The following is a 19,010-nucleotide window of genomic DNA, read 5'->3' on the forward strand; positions in this document are numbered from 1 at the left end:
GGAAAAAAGAGGATGTGTAGAGCCCGAATGAAAGACATGTTTTGTGTACATTCTTGTGTGTGCATGCCTATGTAGCTGCAAGTGTGTGAGAGTATATCGTGGAGCAGTGGTCAGGACTCTCCCCTTGTTTTTCCATAGTGGTATATTTAGAGCTTTCTGTGATTTGAGACAATGAAAGAAAAGAGGAGCCAAGAGGTTGTGAGGAAGACAGACGATGGAGGTTGCAGTCAACAGGGATGATAGAGGGATGAAAGGAGAGGACTGGAATTGGGTGAGAAAAGAGGGAGTCACCTTGAGAGGGACAACTAGAAAAATGGCTGTCCTGGCAGTCTTAGGGATGACTCAGCTGCAATACAATTACGGTCTTGGCTTGTGTACACTTGCTTTGTGTTGAATACATTAAGGTGGTGCAATTTTGAGTGTGTCCGTATGTTGATTTTAAGGGCTACAAAGCTAATCACAAAAACACAAAACGCAGAAGCACTTCACAGTTTGATGGCTGTAAAAACAAATTCTAAAATTGAACACAAGTGAACTTGGCTCTGTCACAGCACCACCTGCTGGACAGTTAGCAGACTGCTGGTGTAATTTCCTGGTTTGTCCACAGGGGGCAGCACAGCCCCGGTGCACTACACTAAACTCCCTCATGTTTACTTCCTGTGTGAGCCAGCTCCCCTTTGACCCAACGAGGGAAAGTTCAAACCAAACACCACAAACTTTTTCCTCAAAACAGCGATATAAAGTCGAATAAAATGCATCAACCTTTGTGTTTAATAGACACTTGGAGCCAGGAAAACAACGAGGTGGTAAACAAGTGGAAGGTAGGAAGTGTTTTAACGTTAGCCTCTACAACATTCATACATAGCCTACTGTAACGTTAATTTAGCGTTATATAAATCTGTTTATGCTTGATAATAGATTATAAAAGTAGCATGTAATCCTTGATAACGTCACGTAGCGTTCTGGTATCTAATGATATAACGTTACTGCCGAATATATCTTTTTTGGGGAAATTTCTATTAACAGACTGTTGTGTATTGATTATTTTAGCTGAACAAATGATATCACCGATGAATATCACATGATATTTCATTATTATTATTACGGATGTATTAACATGCAGTATACAAGCAGAATTGTAATGTAGGAGGAGCTCATTTTAACTCATGTTTACACTGTTGTGTAATGTTATCTATATGTATTAATTAAACACTGATCACATGTTTTGTATGTACAATCTTTTTTGAGAGGTAACTTAAAACTTGATCTGATAGATGTTATGGAGTAAAAAGTACTCTTAATATTTAATTATAGTGTAGTAGCAATATGAAGTACATACTCAAGTAAAGTATGAGTACCTCTAATTTGTACTAACAGTACTTAAGTAAAGTTTCCAGTTTGCTTTCATTTCATTGTTTCAGCAGCTAGAAGGAGGAGAAGATGCATTAACCCGAGACCAGAACCAGAACCACAGCCGTCTGATATGGTGTTCCTCTGAGTTTCATAAACTTTTAAGGAAAATCCAAGGTGCTCCATCTCCATAATGCTCACATGTATGTGTGAATGTGCCCGAAACCCACTTTGGGGTAGTGGGATTTGATTGTAGCCACACTCAGAGGTCTTCGGGAACTCATGTGATAAGAATTAACTTGGGCGGAGAGCTCAGCTATTAGCTTTATGCGTTGTTTATCTCCCTCCTTTCCTTTTTTCCTTTCCTTTCCTCATGTCCCTCTCCTACAGGTATCCCTCCTGTTGCAGATCACACACAGTTGGAGCTGACCGTGGTGTACAATGCCTGTGTGTGCTCCATTGCTCAGTCTCAGTTCTCAGAAGCGGAGCTGCTCCTCACACGAGCCACAGAGAGAGGTAGGATGAGGACCATAGATGTAGATGACACAGGAACTTACGCCATACATCCAATTTTATATTAGTTTGAAGGATTGCTCAACTCTGACTTTACCAGCCTGCTCTGGTCCCCTACAGTTCTACAGATGACAGAAGATGGCCCTGCTGCTTCAGACCGTTCTGTTTTTTGGAGAACAGCTCTCAAATCAGTGGGAAACACAGCTTTGACTCCCTGCGTACTGTACCTTCTCTGTCTGCAGTGGGCAATATGGCTGGCCACCTGCCAGCTGAAAACTATACAGGGATTTCAAGTAAGATCTTGCTTGTTCTCTTCTTAATTATTTGGTGTGGTTTAAAGGAACTTCTTCTGTTTAGGCTAATGAGGTGGCTGTGTGGACCAAACCACTGTACTTAGTCCTGCTAAAACGAAGGATCTATGTGATGCTCCATATATATATATATATATGTATAAACTCAAACGCTAGTCTACTCATCATGTTGGTGTTCAGGCCATGATGTCAGCTTCCTCTACATCTCATGGACCATTTATGAGACAATGCCTCATACCAACCACCGTCAAGTGTAGTTGGTACTATTTACCAGTTACCATTTATATTCCAATCCCACAAATACATTGAATATGTTATGCTTTTGTTTATTTTATGTTTGTTTGAAGAGATACATTACAAAATGCAAACTTTCTTCAGGGCAATGCAATTTCCCCCAATATCTCCTTTCCTGCCTCTGCCAGCAAAATGTATATTTGCCGGCATGCAACAGTGTCCAGTCCCGAAATGTGTGGGATACTGTAAAAGTATACTGTATTATTTCCTGTGATGCAGGATGAGCTGTTCTCTGTGTTTGAGACACTATCTACTGGAGTTTGGGAGGAGGAGAGGAGCGCGTCAAGGAGAAAGTCTTCTGACGTTCCTCTATTGGTGATGGACCAAAGAAGGCTTATCGAATTGTTGCAGATCTGTACTTTCATTGCCCAAGGTCAGCAACATTCATGTTTTACATTAACACATATTGAGAGGAAAGATACAGTTTGCTATGACCAGATTAATGTATTATATGAAGCTTAAGCAAAGAGTGAATGTCTTTATTTTTGCACTGTGCATTCTAAATACATATTTCACCTTGTTTTCTATTCACTTTCTTGCACTTTTGTGCAACCAAGAGAGAAATAAGGCACACAAACTCAGCACAGGAACAATTTTATCTGACTCCTTTAGTTTGTATTATTTAGTAATTAATCTTGTTTTTTTGATGTCCTCTGTATGTTTCATTAAGGTGCAGAAAGATTGAGTGAGGGCCAGAGTTCAGAAGCGCTGTCTGGTCTGCAGACCGCTTCCTCCCTGCCTGCTCCCAGAACTCTAATAGCACACACACACCTCCTCTCAGGCTCTTGCCTTGCCCATATGGTACACATGCAGACAGAGTCTAGACAAACACAACAGAAGCAGAACATAAACTTCTATTATTCATTGGCATAAAAGGTTTGAGCATTCGCATGCAGTGAGACTGTGCATTTGTATTTGTCTCCAGAGCCGCCCTCAGATGGCCTTGCAGTGTTACAGGATGGCACTGGAGACAGACTCCCGGTGTGTGTGTGCTCTGTACCAGAGCATGCTTATTTACCGACAGCTTGGCAACACACAGGCCGAGATACAAGCTCTTCGTTTGCTGCACTCTGTGAGTACCACAAGTAATCAGTAGATACAGAGAAAGCAAAAAAAGATGCAGAATGCCTGTAAAATGTGTCTAAATGTTTGTCTTATAGAATTAGATACATTATTGTTATTGTTAAAAATATTCTCTGCCTGTTGTGGTGGAATAGCTCTTAGGAGGTCAGCCAAAATGTTTATTTGGGACACCGTCACATATTCATGCGAGTGCTCTCTTGTCCCACAGAGTTTAATGTTGCCCTCTGCCACAGAGCCTGCTCTGGCTGGTGCTCATCTCCTCCCCCCCTCCTTACTGCTGCGCAGCCAATCACTGAGCAGCCTGCTCTCAGTTCCCTCTGCCCTCTCCGTCCTTCACAGTCTGGCCCTGAAGTGTGTGCTCCATGAGAGGTGAGAAGAAAGGTCTGTTACTGGCACCTCACCACTGCTGAAACCCAGAAAACGTAGATGGAGATGAGAGTAATAGACACATAGTGCACATTGTAGTTGTTAAATGGGTGCTTTTTCTTTCAGGGTGTCAGAGGGTGTGGAATATTATTTGGATCTGCTGGCTGCTCTTCACTCAAAAGATCAACATGGAGTGAGACTGAAAACAGACACGCAACATAATTTAACAATGAGCTTTGGATTATTTAATATATATTTATATATGCATGCTATGTGCACATTTTTGAGAAGTCTCTGTCTCAGGTGCATGCTGAGGGCCATCCCCTCCCCAAGTTGCCTGAGCTTTACCTGCAGGCCGGCGCTGCCTTGCTCATGGCTCGGCGGCCCGCTGATTGCATGGCACTGTGCGATGAAGTCATCACCACGGCACTGGAGCTGCTGCCAGGGAAGGTGGTGCTGGAAGAGCCAGAGGAGAAGTGTGAGGCTGAGACCAGGGCTCTGTGTGCAGAGGGTGAAGATAGAGTGGGGATGCTGCTCTGGGTGGGTGCTGCCTACCTCCTGCAGGGTCACTGCCACACTCACCGGAGGGACTGGAAACAAGCTGTGACTCACTACACAAGGTCTGTCAAATTAAATAGCTTATAATTCCTGAATAATTCCTGATGACAGAAATAAAGCCAGACACATAAGATTGTGCTTTGCTCTACAGGTGTTTCAACCTGCTGGTGAAGGTGCATTTTAAAAAGAGAGGTGAGTACTTTATTAACTTTGGAGAGAAGTTTTCCTTTTTACACACCATGCAGCAGTGATACTCTACTTGTGGCCTGCGGGCCAGATGCTGGATGGCCCACTGACCATTTTCTAAGTCACAATGAATACAAACTAACAAGCCATGGGGATTTCTTTTGTAGTTTTTATGTAAATAAGGTGCCACAGGTGCAGAAAAAAGGATCAAAATAGACTAATAGAGCTTGTTTAAGGTCCGGGCTAAGTAATGAATGTCTGTTATGTGTTTATTAACTGGCCCCTGCCTCCTGTCATTTTGCAAAAGTTCAGTATCCCTGCCCTGCAGCTACTCTTACATTTCAGTCTGGTGTTTGTTTAATTACAGGTTGCCAACCACAGATTCCCAGTGCAGACATGGTGGGCATGCAGGGAACAGATCTGTGTATCCTCCAGAGGTTAAAGGGGCTTTCACTAGCTGGTAGAGGCATCAGCTTCACCCAGATAGACCAAAACAGAGAGGCACTGAGAGACCTGCAGCTCAGCATGCAAGCATTCCCAGGTAAACGCCACAGCTGTAACCTAACCTATAATGTAACAGTGTTAATGTCATTGCAGCATGTGGCATTATCTTTGAGGTTTTTACACACAACACCTACAGTCCAGCACATGTATGAGTCAAGAACTGTAGTTAATCTGTATTTGGTTTGCGTTGTCCTTTTGTGAGAACATGTAATAACGCTGTATGTCCTGTCTCAGAGTGTACCGGTGCAGGGTTGTGGTGTGGTGAGGTGCTGTGGAGGCTTGGCAGGAGACAAGAGGCAGTAGCTTGTTGGGAAAAGACCTGGAGCTTCACCCCACAACCCTCAGTACAGTAAGACATTGACATATTTATATTCACTGTCTTTGCTAAGATTGTGGTTTATAGTGCGCAGTATGTCATACAGCATGTGCACACTTCACCCTGTACACACAAAATGCATCTCTCGGGACCTGGTTACACTTGTACAGCTCTAAATATAGGTGTGAATCACTGTGGGGTTGTGGGATTTTATTGTAGCCACACTCAGAGGCAGTCCCATGTGACCATGCACTGTGTACTGTAGAGTGGGGTGAACACAGATGCATCTCCAACCACGCTTAAGATGTTTTTGCTCAAATGAATGTGCATCAACAGAACTAAAACAGTTTTTGTTTTAATCAATTAGTTAGTAGTTAGACAACTTTAAAGTCTTACAACCAAAATGCATGATTTGTGGTGGTTGTTTACCATATTCCACTGTACAGATTGATAAATTACCTACAGTATATATTATTAATAAGAAAACATCAGATTTTTTAACTGTAGGTTGATGCATCACAGAGGGATTACTTTCATTTTCACTAGCTGTTTGGTCAATGTTGCCGTGTGCCAATGCGCATTTTCTTTCTTCAGCTAAGGACACACTTTCTACAGATAAAGCCAAATATGAACAGGGAGCTGTTATACAAAATGCATTTGAATTGCTTTCTGATGCCACATATGAACTGGAGTCTGTCACATTTGGATCTAGATACAATCTGATACGGTGCTGATTTAAGATACTAGAACAGGATATATTTCAAAGAATGGTAAAAATGAAGCCGCTATCAGTCTCTTGCTGTTTTTAGGCAGAGCACATTTACTATGCTGTGATATTGATGCTCCTTCTAACTGGTATATGTTTTGCAGGAGTCTATCGGTGTACCTACAGGAACCACAGTCTGGCCCTCTGTTAGACCCCACCGAGCTGCGCTGCAGAATACAGGAACTACATCCTACCTCGTCAGACTAGAAAGACAAAAGAAGAATACCCTATCACTTACTGAACAGGATCCACTTTCTGTGGCCTGTGAACTGAAACCCATACACACAACAAACGTGTATCTACTGGGACAGTAAAATAAAGCATCTTGAAAAGGCTTCCAGTGTTTGAGACTGAACACAGTGTGGGTGGTAAACCTAGCTGGTGGTTTATGCATGAAATGAAGATTACTTGACAAACTGTATTTTGGTCACTGAGGGTCTGGCTTGAAGGAGATAAAATGTGTATTTTGGCCAGGCAAGAGTAATCAAGACTTTAACGTTAATAAATGATTATGTTTTTCAAGATAATGCACAATACAGAGTACTTCAGAAGATGCATACCATAAACTGTGATGTTGCTCTAAAATGCCGATTTATATCGATGTGTCGATTGTATGGAATGCTCCTACTAATATAACGCACTAATTAATTTGCCCTGATTTTACACACATGTACTGTTATGATCAAGAGTAAAAGACTAATTTCATGTTTATACGACGCTTTAACAACAACGCGGTGCAAATGTATTGGATGACATAAGTTTGGTGACGGGCTTAAATGACCAATAAGAGAGACGTTGTTGAAAATAGGAACCGCCCACTACTTTATAACTGGCCAAATTGTCAAAATATTCTCGATGACGTGAGACTTCAGATTCTTTCATTGGTTACCGAAACTGATGGCCAGCCTTCAGCCAATCAGAAGGCCGGATGCGTCTAGCTCATGGTATAATTGTAAAGAAGGGCACGAAACTGCTGCTCTTTCGTGTGAAATCACAGGGAACGTTCAGTAACGAGAACCGGCTAAGCCTCTTAAACATTTAGCTAGAATTTCTTTATTTATTAATAGTAATCCAGGTGGACAACCATGGCTTCGGGAGGGGAGTAAGTAAAACATATTTCAGTCCTATTAAAATGCGGATTTCTGAACAATGGCCACCAGCAAACGCCTTTTAAATGGCTAACGGCAGATCAAAATACGTTAGTTTATAAAAGTTAGCTCGATTGCTAATACATTAGGTTACCTGGTTTGCTAGCAGGAGAGCTAATGGGGTCAGTTACTTCAGCCTCCGCACTTCTGTCCGTGGGTTGTATAACCTAACAATGCAAATCCACTGACAGTTGGTCGGTATCCCGACGAACTGTTGACAGTTACCATCCACACGGTTGTCGTTGGCCAGCTAACCGTATTAAATTAGCCAGCTGTGGGACAGCGACTTGACAAAGCGCAGTCATCGCTGTCGTGTTTGAATGCTAACGTTAGCTTAGCAACACTGTCAAGGCCAAAGCCATCACACCGACAAATTGGCCTATCCGCCGGCTAATAACCCATCTTCAGAGCTGGTTTCAAATTGTAAATGGAACAAATGACGATAGAAATGGAATAAATATTGGTAATAAGCCAACGGTTACACGAAAGAACGTTAACGCAAGTCATCCAGATCATGGTGCACTGTCTGTAGCCACTCTACACCAGAGCTAGCAGGCTAACAGGATTCGGCTATTCATTCTAAATGATATTTACTTGGGCTCTATTTTGACGTTAGCTTAACGGCCGTGAAATAAAACATTTCATCATCCATGTAGCTCATATGACTCTGGAGCTAATGTATCTTAAGTCACGATTGATTTGTGAAGCTAGTCTGTCCGTAAAGGGACCGAGCTAACGTTAGCTAATAAAGTTTTTTTCCAATTCTTTTGCTGTGTCATCTGGGCTCGCTTGCTCGCCAGTCAGTTAGCTTTGCGGCTAGCATTAGCACGCTAACAACATGAAAGAGAAACTACAAAACCGGTACTAGAATCTTCTGGAAACATTTGGCCATTTGAAACTTAACGTTGACTACCCGTTATGTTTTGACTTTATTTTTAATGTGCACACGATTGTACGTATTATCCGTAGGTAACGATTATTCATGTTTATTGGCTAGTTGAGTGAACGATCTGGTTACACGTACGATAACTGCAATACATAATTACTTATTCTTAGTTACTGTTATAATAATGTTGGGACGTGTATACACACACACACACACACACACACACACACACACACACACACACTAGAATATTGGGTTTCTAAAATTGACTAATACCTCGTGTCATTTATAATTTAATGCAGTTCTTATTCCTTGGTGTGCTCGTATAGCTAAACAAGTAGAGACGATTCACAACTACAAATTTAAAACACAAACCGTACTCATGCCTGAATATTAAGTGTACATGATCTCTCCTCAGACACGGTTTGATATTGGGTTTAACATGATACCAGTAAGGATACATTTAGAGCTCATATGGGTAAGGAGTTAAGACATTGATCCCTCAACACAGAAAGCTGTCCTGCAAGTGATGTTTAACCAGAATGTGTTTCCAATTCCCCACAGATGTACCAGAGAAACTAACCTAGAGCACCATAGGTGTCTGGTTTACCACAGGCATTTTTAATGAAGTTATGAAACCTGTCATTAATTTGCTGTGGTATAGTGATGTTAATAGTTTTCTGTCCACATGTTCTATTACACAACTGCTTACTAACTTCAGTTATTGCAGGACTGGCATGATAACTTGAAGTTGCACAATAAGTTATTTTCTTTGACCCAAAACCTTTTTTTCAATCTGTTTTTCTATATAGATCCAAAAATGATGATCTAGCCACTGCAATTCTGAAACAAAAGACCAGACCCAACAGACTGATTGTTGATGAATCCATCAATGAAGACAACAGTGTGGTCTCTCTCTCTCAGGTAGACATTCAGAAGGCTTCATGAATGGCTAATATATCTACAAATTCTAAACCCTATGAGTTGTAGTGATAAATAAAGTTTCTATCTGTCATCTTGATATTTTAAATGTAATAACATTGAGATGCACATAAAATAACATTGTTTAATGCCTCTTTAAGACCAAGATGGATGAGCTGCAGCTCTTCCGTGGAGACACAGTGCTGATGAAGGGAAAGAAGAGGCGGGAGACTGTGTGCATCGTGCTGTCCGATGACACCTGTTCTGATGAGAAGGTTCGCATGAACAGGGTGGTCCGCAACAATCTGAGGGTCCGACTGGGTGACGTCATCAGGTGGGGCAAATTATACACTTGTATTAAATTCTTTCCACAACTCTTTTAGAAAAGTGACGTGGTCTAAAGCCTTGTATCTCATTCAGCATTCAGCCATGTCCTGATGTGAAGTATGGAAAGAGGATCCATGTCCTCCCAATAGATGACACAGTAGAAGGAATTACTGGCAACTTGTTTGAGGTCTACCTTAAGCCATACTTTCTGGAGGCTTACAGGCCAATCCGCAAAGGTGAGTAAAAAATGTCATTGTCGGAACAAATATTTAATTTTCCCCTGGCTGATCAAATATTTCAATGCATGACATGTACCTCTCTTAAGAGTGGTAAAACTAACAGTTTTCTTTTCTCTTGTGAAGGTGATATTTTCTTGGTCAGAGGAGGCATGCGTGCTGTGGAGTTCAAGGTGGTAGAGACCGACCCCTCTCCCTACTGCATCGTGGCCCCTGATACAGTCATCCACTGTGAGGGAGAGCCAATCAGGAGAGAGGTGGGTGTCATGTGTACACACACACACACACACACACACACACACACACACACACACACACACACACACACACACACACACACACACACACACACACACACACACACACACACACACACACATGGGGCATAGGTTGAAGTTTATCAAAAATAAATTGCATTGACATTTGAACATCTTGTGTTTGAACACGCAGGATGAGGAAGAGTCCCTGAACGAGGTGGGCTATGATGACATTGGAGGGGTGAGGAAGCAGTTGGCTCAGATCAAAGAGATGGTGGAGCTGCCTCTTCGACACCCTGCACTCTTTAAGGCCATTGGAGTCAAGGTAAGGCAACAAGCAAACGTATCTGGTCTTCATTGTAACATTTAAAGTGAGCGTGTGTAACCTAAAACAGAAAAATGGGTTAACTTGCATTTTTTTACAAAAATATGCACCCATCCTTAATTTGTTATACACACGATGTACTACAATCATACTTAAGCAGGAATAATTGGCCAATCTTGACTAGCACAGTACATTTCAAGTATGACTTACTTTGTTTGTGTAGTGGCGTTGTCATTAAGGTATTAATTATTTTTTTCTCCCCTCTTTTCAGCCCCCACGTGGAATCCTTCTATATGGACCCCCTGGAACCGGAAAGACTTTGATTGCCAGAGCCGTAGCCAATGAAACCGGCGCTTTCTTCTTCCTGATTAATGGTCAGAACACCCACCTATTTATCGTCATAGATAGATACACTCGTCTCTTCAGAACAATCTGAAAATAGCTGAGCTTTACTAAAGAAGACATCTAATCAACTAACTGCAAGGAGTGCAATGCACCGGTGTCATCTCCTAACATACAAGTTCAGTTGGGAAAATTATATTGTACAGTCAATACTCAGTTTTTTTTATGCATGCACTGTATGCATGTGTCTTGGACGAGCTACTTTATTACTGGATTGTTAAGATTAGAGTGTTTTTATCTTGTGATTCATACATATTATTTTAAAATAGTATGTGAGGTCACGGTTTCCACTGAAATTAAAATGTTTGGCTTTCTGTTTTAGGTCCTGAGATCATGAGTAAGCTGGCCGGAGAGAGTGAGAGTAACCTGAGAAAGGCCTTCGAGGAAGCAGAGAAGAACGCTCCGGCCATCATCTTTATTGACGAACTTGATGCGATCGCTCCTAAGAGAGAGAAGGTGAGCGGGAACAAAGGAAACTAAATGGATATCTGAATAACAGTACATTGTCTATTCATGATTTACAAGTTGTTGGGGTTTTAATAAATGGAAAATGGCTGTCATTCTCCAGACAATGGAACCAAAAAGTAGTTGTATTATTTATTTTCATGTTGAGCAGTAATCCTAGAAATCTAGTTGTTTGGGTCTTTGTGATGTCACTCTCATCCTGATCACTTGCAAACATGCTCAAATTTAGTCAAGATACTAATGTCTAGATAAAGTTTTAAAATGTGACTTGTATAGCAACGATGTATTTTATTTTTTTTTAAGACTCATGGAGAAGTGGAGAGGCGCATAGTTTCCCAGCTGCTGACTCTGATGGACGGACTGAAACAAAGAGCTCATGTGATCGTCATGGCTGCCACCAACAGACCCAACAGCATTGACCCGGCTCTCAGGAGATTTGGTAAATTATTTGTTGTAAGCATGTGTTCAGTTACTGCCTAAGTTGAGTAATAGAAGAAGCATCTGATGCAGGTCTATGCATAGTGAGGGAAAATGTGTAGCTCTGTCATTCCTAAGACCCACATCTCTGGTGTTTACCTCGTCATTATCAGGGATGTATCATCACGTGTTTTCAACAGATATTAGTCCTTTTAAATATCGGATTGAACACTATCAGTAGGTAGTCAGTTTGTTTCTTTTTTGCCATTATTTCAAAGCGCTTGGATGGCCAACATCATGCCTGTATGTAAGATCAGTAAAACAGTGTAAAAATTGCAGAATAGCTTTGCTGTGTGTGTGTGTGTGTGTGTGTGTGTGTGTGTGTGTGTGTGTGTGTGTGTGTGTGTGTGTGTGTGTGTGTGTGTGTGTGTGTGTGTGTGTGTGTGTGTGTGTGTGAGAGAGATTATAGTCACAGTAACTGTGATCAATGTAGCAGAATCCTCTTTTCATCTCCAGCAAATTCAAATGTATTTTTTAACAAGCACCTGAGAAATGTCACTACAATAGACCCAAAGTTCTTTATTAGTATTTTATTTTATCCCACCCGGAGCTGCTCTGTGTGCCCGGTTCACTCCAGCATGTCTCCATATCACTGATTTAAAACTGCTGACTGCTGTTTATTTTGTGGGCTCTGCAGTTCAATAGTGGCTCAGGTTCTCACAGCTTTTTTGACAGCCTTGACTAGCGGTTAGGAGTGAATCTTGCCTGTTCAAATACTGAAAGATTTACTTTTAATTTGGTTACTTTTACAACTAGAGATGTTACTTCTGCTGCCACATCATTAGAAGGGAGACGATGAGTAATAATAATTCCAGACGACTGCCTTATTGCTCTCAGTCCGTTTCAGTCTGAATTAATAAGCCTGTGTTTGAACCTCCACCACCTCCAGGGCGTTTTGATAGGGAAGTGGACATTGGCATCCCCGACGCCACCGGCAGATTGGAAATACTCCAGATTCACACCAAGAACATGAAACTGGCTGACGATGTTGACTTGGAACAGGTCTGGTCACATTATTGTTTTCCTCTAGTGAGGTAACACCACACACTGCTTCATGTGTCACGTCATGTGCTTTACATCTAATTGTGACAGAATGTATTTAATTTGAAATGAGTAGCAGTGTTCATGGTTCTACTGAATGAAGGTGTGTTTTATAGGATACTGGACAGGGATGTAATACTGTCCTCTGTGTCTTGTATGTAGGTGGCCAATGAGACCCACGGACACGTGGGAGCAGATCTGGCTGCTCTCTGCTCTGAAGCAGCCCTGCAGGCCATCAGGAAGAAGATGGACCTGATTGATCTTGAGGATGAGACCATTGATGCTGAAGTCATGAACTCACTTGCTGTCACCATGGACGACTTCAAGGTAAGAGCTGTGATACGCTCGTTGGCGTATATGGTGCAAGTAGTACGTTTTCGATTGGCTTACGTTGGCCTTCTGAGTCCTTACTATCATGCTCGACGCTATCTTACAGTGGGCCCTGAGCCAGAGCAATCCATCTGCTCTGAGGGAGACGGTTGTTGAGGTTCCCAACATCACCTGGGAGGACATCGGAGGTCTGGATGACGTCAAGAGGGAGCTGCAGGAGTTGGTGCAGGTATGAACCTCTTCCAGAAGTAAGATGGATGCATCGCAAACTTTAAAATTAGAATGTTTTCTCTTACTGCATTCTTCTTCCTCTCCTTACATTCAGTACCCAGTGGAGCACCCAGACAAGTTCCTCAAGTTTGGCATGACCCCATCCAAGGGTGTGCTGTTCTACGGTCCCCCTGGTTGTGGTAAGACTCTGCTGGCCAAAGCCATCGCCAACGAGTGCCAGGCCAATTTCATCTCCATCAAAGGGCCGGAGCTGCTCACCATGTGGTTTGGAGAGTCTGAGGCAAACGTCAGAGAGATCTTTGACAAGGTAAGAATGTTGCTAGGGTGTCTGTCATAGAACAACCACATCCTTTTAATGTTTGCAACTTATTTCAATTCACGTCTAAAATGAAAACCGTCTGTGTGATGTTTCCAGGCTCGTCAAGCAGCCCCATGCGTGCTCTTCTTTGATGAGCTGGACTCCATAGCCAAGGCCCGCGGTGGCAACGTGGGCGATGGTGGCGGAGCAGCCGACCGCGTCATCAACCAGATCCTGACCGAGATGGACGGAATGTCCAGCAAGAAGAATGTCTTCATCATCGGAGCCACAAACAGACCAGACATCATCGACCCGGCCATCCTGAGACCCGGCCGTCTGGATCAGCTCATCTACATTCCCCTGCCCGACGAGAAGAGCAGGATGAGCATCCTGAAGGCCAACCTCCGCAAGAGCCCCATCAGCAAGGTGACAGCGCTGCCTTTCTGTCAAATGCAGTCATTACAATTTAGATTGTATTTCTTAGATTATGTGTTTTTTAGAATACTCCCTGTTTATGTTCAAATAAATATCAGGTTTGCATGAAAACAAAATTATTCTGATTTAATAAACTTCATCGGAATTGAGTCTGAAGATAATCCAAATATGCATGGTACATTTCTAAACTTCTACTTTGTTTTTGATAGGATGTGGACTTGGACTTCTTGGCCAAGATGACCAATGGCTTCTCTGGAGCAGATCTTACAGAGATCTGCCAGCGGGCGTGTAAGCTGGCCATCAGGGAGTGCATCGAGAATGAGATCCGCAGAGAGAGGGAGAGGCAGACCAACCCGTCCGCCATGGTCAGTGTTCTTGTTCTGTCGCCTGGATGTGCATCTGCACTCTGTTGCTGCCTCAGATATTTAGCCATTTCATAACACTATCGTATATATTTTTATGTTTAAAGGAGGTGGAAGAGGAGGATCCTGTGCCAGAGATCAGGAAAGACCACTTTGAGGAGGCAATGCGATTTGCTCGTCGCTCCGTCAGCGACAACGACATCCGCAAATATGAGATGTTTGCTCAGACCTTGCAGCAGAGCCGAGGCTTTGGCAGCTTCAGGTACGTTTCCTCACATCTTGTATTGGCGTGACTGTTGTTGTTGGCAGCGGTGTATTTAAGTCTTCTGTCTCTTGTTGCATTAGAAATGATCTGCATGTATAAAAAGATGTTTGTAAATAGCTTCATCCTACTAGTCATGGCATTTTCTTAGACTCACTGACTACAAAAGGTAGTTATTGCATACCATTTAAATTGCCAGAAACACTAGTTGCCATATCATGGAGTAATCTCCCTTCAAACATGACTCTTCTCTCTCCTCCAGGTTTCCCTCCACTGCTCCAGGCGGCAGCGGCCCGACCCACGGCTCAGGAGGAACCGGCAGTGGTCCAGTGTTCAATGAAGACAACGACGATGACCTTTATGGATAAATGTACACTGCCCCACTGTGGTCAGTACCGGGATCACACCTGTACAAATTCTCACCAGATTCCACATTTTTAGGACTTTGTGCTTCTTTCATGTGTTCCTTTTTTTTGTATGACTTCCCTTGGAGAAAGCATGTAGCCACTTGGTTTGCTCTGGCTTTGATGTGGGTGGGGATAAGGGGAGGATGTTGGAAATGGAAGGTGAGTGACTGATGCAGATTAGGGAGGGGAGGGGGGGTGGGGGGATGTTATTGAGTGGCCTCATTCTCAGTATATCACAACCAACATGAATGGCTTTAGTGATGGGATTCTATGCTAGACTATAAGAAAGAAAAGAAAAAAACATATTGCTTATGACTTCCTCTTTTTTCTTTTCTTTTTTTTTAAATAAACGGTAGCATATAATGTATTACAAATTTGTCAAGGTTATGTTGTTGAAAATAAAATCTCACAAAATGGAAGTGTTATCAGTGTCGGTTTGAAACTTCTTTTTGATAAAGAGTTCATGAACATTCTGTCTGATTCAAAGATATTTATTTGATAGTTTTACAGTAGAGACAGATGTGTTTTCACAATAGTCATATACTTGACACTCCAAGTAATTTTTCTTCACTGCAATATTGGTAGACAAGTGAATGGAAAAAAACATGTTTTTAAGCTCTTCTACAAATTTAGTGTCTTCAATATTAAATCAATTCAACACAAAAAAGGAAAATGCATTGAGCACATTTTAATTCGGTTTAGATATTTGTCTTCATCGTCAGAAAAAACAACACTGCATTCCTTGATTGTAGACTCAGTAAGGATCATTGAATGGAAAATGTGGGTGCTCTGCATCTCTCCACACTCTCTTGCCGTCCCTCTGTAAAAAGAAAAGACGATGAGTTTGTTCTCGCATTGTAGCAATAAATGAGGATTTGTTTACATCATAGAAAACAGTCGGGACTAGATTAGAATCCTATGGTGCAGCTTTCTAAGAGTTTCCACTGTGCTTATCAGAGACTCATGGAGATCTAAAACAGGCTGATGTGTCAGCCATGCGGCGTCATTTGCGAGTTGAGTTAATTTTGGACAGACGGCTGTGGTACGTACATAAACATAAGTCATCAGTCTATTAAGGGCTCTGCCTGGGACGTCCCGGTATAATGTTGTGAGCGGTCATAAGATCAGCGACTCACCTCTACAGTTGGAATGATGAAGCGCTCGTTGCGGTTGAAGGTTTCAATGAGCTTCATGTCGTCTTCTGACAGACAAAAGTCAAACACCTGCAAGTTCTGCTGGATCCTGGAGGGCGTCACACTCTTAGGGATACACACAACCCCCCTCTGAACATTCCACCTAACAGGACGCCAAAGAGGTCAGGGTGTGATCTGATTGTACATCTCAGTTTACAAGTTACTTTGAAGTTGAGGCTTTGAATCTTACCTGAGAATGAGCTGGGCAGGTGTTTTCTGATATCTCTTTGCGACAGCAGCCAGTCCAGGATCCTGCAGCACACTTGGTTCATCAGGAGAGGCCCAGGGTCTGTCCCTGCTGCCCAGAGGACTGTAGGCTGTCACACAAACTGCAACTGACCTGTGGCAGAGGTGTATGCACTGTTAATAACACAACAGGACGATATTTGATAATGTGTTTAACTGCAGTTACACTGACCGACAGTGAGACAGGAGATCTGCTTGAGACAAATAAGGATGGCATTCCACCTGTGGCACAATGAGACAGTTAACACTTTTTCAGCTTGTTTCCTAATTACACATTCTCTATTGTCAATAAAACCTTATCAAAGGTATTCATGGTGGCCTATGAAAAAGCCACATCGTACCTGGTTCACCACAGGTTTGTGTCTGGCCATGTTGATGATGTCATCAGTCTGCCTGGCGTTGAAGTTTGACAGTCCTATAGATCTGACCAGACATTTGTCCACTAGGCTCTCCATGGCTGCCCAAGTATCTCTGTAGTGTGTGTCAGAGTAACAAATACTACCATCTTCTCGTCGAGGCATCAGCTCCTTCCCACGCCTAAGACATCCGACATACACAAAGACCAATGTCACGAATGTCATTTCACTTTGATCCACACAACGTTTAACCATGTGGAGAAAAAATCAGGGAATTGTGTGCAGCTGCTCACTGAAACGCCATGGGCCAGTGCATGAGGTACAGGTCCAAGTAGGACAGACCCAGGTGGGCCAGAGTGGTCCTGCACGCTTCCTCAACATCCTCCGGGTCATGTTTGGTGTTCCACAGTTTGGATGTTATGAACACCTCCTCTCGACACAGAGCCTGGAGGGAAGAGGATGATGGGTGTACAAAACATTCACGTGTCAATACAGGGAAATACCTGATAGTTAAAGGTAGTTTCAGATATACACGCTTGAATCAGAGACTGAGCATTAAAGGTGTATCGTGTAAATATTCAGCAACACTTGCTCTGATATTAACATTCAGTCAACTACACAATGTTAACTGTGTTTTTTTTTTTTTTATTGATTAAAATGGTGTGACATGGTTGATAGCACCAGAGCAAGTAAGTGGATCTTGAGATTTGTTTTGTCAACTGCTGTTTCCAAGGGCAAGAATGAATTTCTGATTCAAGTTGAACGAGAGTTTCTCACCTTCCCAGGGCCGACCCTGATAGCCAGAGCCTCTCCCACCTCCTGTTCATTGCTGTATGCAGCAGCACAGTCAATGTGTCTGTACCCGCAGTCCAAAGCTGCCAGCACTGCCTGCTTCACCTGAGAACACACAGACACAGACACAATCCAAACACAATTTTTCTTCTAAAATAACAATTTCCAGAAAAACAAAGCCTGTTTACGGGTTTTGCTAGTTCTACCTGTCCTGGAGCGCTCTTCCATGTTCCGAGTCCGACCATAGGCATCTTCTGCCCTGTTGAGAGAGTCACAAAGGCGCTCATGTTTCAACCCTGAGGACCTGACGGAGGAAAGACAGAGAAGTGGTGAGAGGTGTTCACATGTAAACTCCTATGAAACTGGCCCAGTCATTGTGACTAACTGTGTTAATGATTATCACTCACATCTGGATTTATTAACTCCTGCATTACAGCGGGGGTTGTGTGTGCACATACACTCTGGCCTTTCACCGAGCAGGAGCCATCAAATTCAGCCCACAAAGCAGCAAAAAATACCTCTCGGTGCCCTGCTTTCTGTCATTTGTTTTGTCACTTCCTGTGTTTCAGTGGAAACATAAACCCTCTGTGAACCCAGCGTTATTGCCAGAAATAGCTGATACAGGGATATGGCATTAGTCACAGCGTGGTGTCACTGCAGCACAAATCAGAACCTTTCCATGCTTCACTAATTGTCTGCTACATGGTTACCATGTGATGTACACACATGCACACAGACACACAGACACACAGACACAGACACAGACACACACACACACACACACACACACACACACACACACACACACACACACACACACACACACACCAATCGTCAACCACTGCATTTGTTTCACATGATCAGTGTCTTAACAGATCACCTGCCCTAACTGCCTCCTGACCCAGCAACAGAACAGAGCATGTCATTTATTAATGATCTAACGCAGTACGGAGATTAAACACAGAGTGAATTAAAGTCTCTTTATTTTTCAGTCCAGACTTGAGTTCTTACCTGGGATCGCTCTGGTAGATGGAGCAGTGATCCGCTGAATGTAGCTGTACGTCTGGTCTTCAACAGGCTCAGGTCAAAGTCTGCCTTCTTTTGTTCATCTATAACTCAAACTGTTGGAACGTGTCCAAAATGTATCCTCGAAATAGCACAAAGTCCAACATATATTGGCAATGTTTGATCTGGCAGGTTTCTAAAGATGAAGACCTGATATCAGATCAGTTAATTTGTTTGCATGCACATCATTTCAGTTTTGAGTCTTACTGATGTTTTTCAGGATATAATGTTGAGACACCTTGTTATTCATATCCCTGTATGCATGATCTTAATGGTATCCAGGTGTATCATCATCTTCATT

At 42.6% G+C, this 19,010-nt stretch overlaps 3 protein-coding genes across 6 annotated transcripts; 2 read left to right on the forward strand and 1 right to left on the reverse strand.

Moving 5' to 3' along the window:
• The first annotated feature begins 678 nt into the window (after positions 1-678).
• Positions 679-6,964, forward strand: fancg (FA complementation group G). 4 transcript variants are annotated; one of them, XM_068704212.1, is made up of 14 exons: positions 679-821; positions 1,422-1,527; positions 1,741-1,866; positions 1,984-2,156; positions 2,688-2,841; positions 3,139-3,269; positions 3,394-3,540; positions 3,760-3,920; positions 4,044-4,110; positions 4,209-4,537; positions 4,627-4,667; positions 5,029-5,202; positions 5,400-5,514; positions 6,352-6,964. In XM_068704212.1, exons 1-14 carry the CDS (start codon positions 753-755, stop codon positions 6,452-6,454), a joined length of 1,896 nt encoding a protein of 631 aa, XP_068560313.1. In that variant the 5' UTR covers positions 679-752; the 3' UTR covers positions 6,455-6,964. The 4 variants fall into 4 exon arrangements, with proteins under 4 accessions (XP_068560313.1, XP_068560314.1, XP_068560315.1 ...); XM_068704213.1 differs by having other exon boundaries at positions 1,425-1,527; XM_068704214.1 differs by having other exon boundaries at positions 1,425-1,527; positions 4,221-4,537.
• A 244-nt stretch (positions 6,965-7,208) lies between these two features.
• On the forward strand, positions 7,209-15,482 carry vcp (valosin containing protein). Its single transcript, XM_068702841.1, has 17 exons — positions 7,209-7,349; positions 9,094-9,205; positions 9,364-9,536; positions 9,623-9,765; positions 9,892-10,022; positions 10,216-10,347; positions 10,619-10,721; positions 11,072-11,205; positions 11,518-11,653; positions 12,581-12,693; positions 12,895-13,059; positions 13,169-13,291; positions 13,388-13,600; positions 13,709-14,017; positions 14,236-14,391; positions 14,496-14,650; positions 14,913-15,482. Exons 1-17 carry the CDS (start codon positions 7,333-7,335, stop codon positions 15,016-15,018), a joined length of 2,421 nt encoding a protein of 806 aa, XP_068558942.1. The 5' UTR covers positions 7,209-7,332; the 3' UTR covers positions 15,019-15,482.
• A 45-nt stretch (positions 15,483-15,527) lies between these two features.
• Positions 15,528-18,756, reverse strand: akr1a1a (aldo-keto reductase family 1, member A1a (aldehyde reductase)). The gene is made up of 9 exons (XM_068702842.1): positions 18,656-18,756; positions 17,851-17,948; positions 17,630-17,749; positions 17,146-17,297; positions 16,838-17,033; positions 16,669-16,718; positions 16,441-16,590; positions 16,194-16,353; positions 15,528-15,877 (listed from the first exon to the last, which is right to left on the reverse strand). The coding sequence occupies exons 2-9, from the start codon at positions 17,929-17,931 to the stop codon at positions 15,812-15,814; spliced, it is 975 nt and encodes a 324-aa protein (XP_068558943.1). The 5' UTR covers positions 17,932-17,948; positions 18,656-18,756; the 3' UTR covers positions 15,528-15,811.
• Positions 18,757-19,010: the final 254 nt, after the last annotated feature.

This window comes from Cebidichthys violaceus, unplaced genomic scaffold (assembly GCF_023349555.1).
Source record: "Cebidichthys violaceus isolate CVI_PGR_0920_01 unplaced genomic scaffold, fCebVio1.0.p SCAF_9, whole genome shotgun sequence".
Lineage (NCBI taxonomy): Eukaryota > Metazoa > Chordata > Actinopteri > Perciformes > Stichaeidae > Cebidichthys > Cebidichthys violaceus.